This window comes from Parasteatoda tepidariorum, chromosome 5 (genome assembly GCF_982258835.1).
Source record: "Parasteatoda tepidariorum strain Cologne lab strain chromosome 5, Ptep-v5.0, whole genome shotgun sequence".
Classification (NCBI taxonomy): domain Eukaryota; kingdom Metazoa; phylum Arthropoda; class Arachnida; order Araneae; family Theridiidae; genus Parasteatoda; species Parasteatoda tepidariorum.
Genome location: NC_141759.1, coordinates 8,822,244 through 8,825,953, shown reverse-complemented (window position 1 = coordinate 8,825,953; position 3,710 = coordinate 8,822,244). Strand labels below are relative to the sequence as shown.

General features: G+C 27.9%; 1 protein-coding gene across 1 annotated transcript in view; it reads left to right on the top strand.

The window, feature by feature from the left end:
• The first annotated feature begins 399 nt into the window (after positions 1-399).
• LOC147808551 (uncharacterized) overlaps positions 400-3,710 on the top strand; it is a 29,446-nt gene continuing 26,135 nt past the window's right edge. The window contains exons 1-2 of the mRNA XM_087162611.1: positions 400-451; positions 2,659-2,735. Of these exons, the coding sequence (XP_087018737.1) occupies positions 400-451; positions 2,659-2,735 (129 nt within the window). The remainder of the gene's footprint in view (positions 452-2,658; positions 2,736-3,710) is intronic.

The window sequence follows — 3,710 nt, the reverse complement described above, 5'->3', positions numbered from 1 at the left end:
CAAATCCAATTTACAAAAGCGGAATGATACATAAAATCATCAACTTAGCTACCACCAAAATTAATTTTCCCAAAAGTTGGCAGCCCTGTACTTAACTTATTATCAGATAATAATGTTGAGAGACCGCTGGTCGACTTGTATCAGCTGCCAACTCATGAAGGTGGTTAATAAAATTTTAAATGTAGTTTAATTTATTTAGTATATATGAAATAGATGTTGCTAATACCTATAAACTTTCTTTCAGGTGGTGTTTGATTTATAAAAGATATCCTTAAGAACAGTGAAACAGCGCTAGAAGTTCTGTTGCGAACAACAAAATATTTCTCAAAAAGAATGCATTCATTCAAATGCTTGCACTTCTATGCTTATTGGGACAGATCTCTTGAGAATGACAACACAATGACGCCAAACTACATCCGAGTATCTCAAGCGCCTAGAAAATACAAAAATTGTAATCTGCTTTCTCTTAACCGGTTAACGCCCAGCTTCATATATTTAGCACAGTTCCTATTTTCAAAGACATTCATTGTGGTGGGAAACTTTTTTCGAATTTTTATTTATCTGGGTGAATTAATAGATTCTCAGATACCACAATGATTTAGTTATTTCTGACTAGATCTAGAATTAAAAGGAGCAAGTACTTTTTGATCTATTAAAGACTTTCTGAATGCTCTAACAGTAAAAAAACCAATTAATTTCGATAATGTATTATGCCCCCTTTTTCCTAAAACCACTTCTTGCATCATTTCAACATATAAAGTAGGGACAAAACGGGTTAAAACATAGAGGGTGTCCCATAAATGATTGATTCATATTAAACGTAGATTGTAAATACTACCTGATATGAGAGAAAAATGTGGTATTTGCTGCATTGTTATTATTAGAACAATGCATTTTAGAGAAAAATGCATCGAGTTTAAATAATTTAAAATTTCGACACATAGTACCACTAGAAGAAACATGTGCAGGTTAAGAAGATTCTACAAAAACATTGTCAAATGTATGCGCAAATTTTGTCTATAGACTATGTCATATTAAAAATACGAAAGTTGGCTACATTTGCAATTTTGCTAAATAGATTTTAATAGTCAGTGTTGCCTAGTGATAACTATTTGAACTTATTTTATTAAACAAAATATTTTCCTAATAACAAAATATTTTCCTAATAATACTGCCGGAACGGTATATTTTTCTATTGAAATAATGTTTTCAAAATAATTTTATGGTCACCCTAAAAATCTGTTAGACTATCTGAATTATATTAGTGCTAAATTATGTAATATCTAAAAAAAGAAATTTGAAAAAAAAATGCTTTTTATTCATATTTAAAAATTTATCAATGTATTTCAATGAAGCTGTTTATCTTATATCTTAATAACTGAAAATATGCGCACATTTTTTAAGAAACGATTTTACCTTCAACATAGAAAAAGAGAGATTTCTTTCTTTAACTAATAACCATACATTATTAAAATGTTGAATAAAATATTTTTACTTGTTTTGAAGCAAACTAATGAAAAAAAAAAATAAAAATAAGTTTAAGAAAAATTCTGCGTCAAGGACTTAACTTGCTCTTCTTATCAAAATTTGCAAATCAGAATTTTGCTTAGTAAAAAAACGACGTGTCTGAAAGCTTTTAGTATGATATTTCAAATTGTACAAACAGTTTTGTTATGTTAAATCTTGTAAAACATTAACTGCAAAAAGTAAGATTGTTTTCATAGATTAGTATCGAAAGTGAGTCAATATTTTTTATCCAACTCCTGTATCTATGCACTTGTTTGCTCCTTTGAAAGTAATACTTAAAACAAGAATCATAAACTGAAATGTATCAAGTTACTACGCCTACCGTATTAGTGAAATAGTGACACCCTTGGGTAAATAATAAAAACAATATTCCAGGTGTGAATGATACTGTTGAATTACATAGAAATTTAGCTTGTAAATGAGAGAAACTGATTGCAGATTTGATGCAAAAGTATCTAAGTTTTGCTTAGAAAAATCTCATGCAGCGAAACAAAAATGTTTCTCAGTATTATTTATCTTTTTTTCCACCTCGTTAGACCTAAATTAACCATTACAGATCTGCCAACTACAACGCTTTTTGCTAAATATTTTATGGAGTGGTAGACGTTCAAAAACCAAAGCATTCAGAAGTTTGGTAACTTCGCCAGCATTTTAAAAGCCTCATCACGAAAGAGCTAGAGCAAAGTGGCTTTGCATATGAACTTTAAAATCATTTATATGTAGTTGGGAAAAATAAGTTCAAATGAATAAGAAATGATACATTAAAACACAAACCTAGGCATCACTAGAATAAATTTTTACAAAAAGTATAAAAAGTTGGCTGCCCTACCATTAGGATACCTCGCCAAATTCAGCTTACTCACAACCTGGAAAAATTAGAGTCAATTTTTAGCACACATAAATGCATTAAAATATCTATATATTCTTTTCTTATTTAAACTTTTCTTATTTAAAACAATTTTCAGGTTTTCATTCAGGTCATTATTTCATATCATTATTTCAGGTTTAAATAAATTAAAAAATTTCTGATGAAATAAATTTAATAATCAATAAAATATGAAATAATTTTAAAAATACCATTGAAACTGATTTTATTACTAATAATAGTATAACTGTCTTCAATTTTTACAGATTATAAAGATTTCAGTCTTGAAGTTGATCGATGGCTGGAAATTAAAGTAGATATGAGTGTATTTGAAGACTATCAAGTAAATATCAAATACTATTAATTTTAAATAGGTAACGTTAAAAATGTTTTTCTGTAAATATATATTGTTTAGAGTTTTGCCAGTTATTGTAAATTTATACTCATACATATCCCATATTCAAGAAATAAATATTGTCAATTTGGCCAAATGTACGGATCGGAAAAAAAGCTAATATCCTAAATAATTTCGATTTAATAATCGGATTTTATTTTTTCTGTTTCGAGAGCCTAATTTTGAATAAGCTTATTATAAGTTACGAGAGCGATATTTTAAACTAAGAATTCAGAAAAAAATTATTCTTTATCTGAAAAAAAAATACAAACTTATATTGTGCGCTTTCTCTCTCTCTCTCTCTCTCTCTCTCTCTCTCTCTCTCTCTATATATATATATATATATATATATATATATATATATATATATATATATATATATATATAATCCATTTCGGGCAAATCCGTGGTTAGAATTGTTTGCTAAAAATTTCTTTATTAATTTATACAATTTTCCATGTGCAAATCCATTTCGGGCAAATCCGTGGTTAAAATTATCTGCTAAAATTTTTTCTTTCTTAATTTTTCCATGTGCAAATCCATTTCGGGCAAATCCGTGTTAAAAATTATCTATTAAAATTTTTTCTTTGATAATTTAAATAATTTTTTTATGTGCTAATCCATATCGTGCAAATCCGCGGCTAAAATTATTTGCAAAGCAGGCAATTTATGTTTCTCTTTTCCATTTTATATTTTTTCTTAAATAAACATCTATCTTCTAAAACTATTTATGATCAATTTTTAAAATTATCCAGTTAATATTACCTTGTGCACATCCATTTCGGGCCCATCCTTGGTAACTAACAAATCAAAACTCAGAATAACAAATCACTTCAGCAGTGCAGTAAGAACGACACTTTAAAACCCTTTTGTCACACTCAATTTGCGCTTTTGTTTTCATCTTTTGTTTTCTTATTTTGTAAT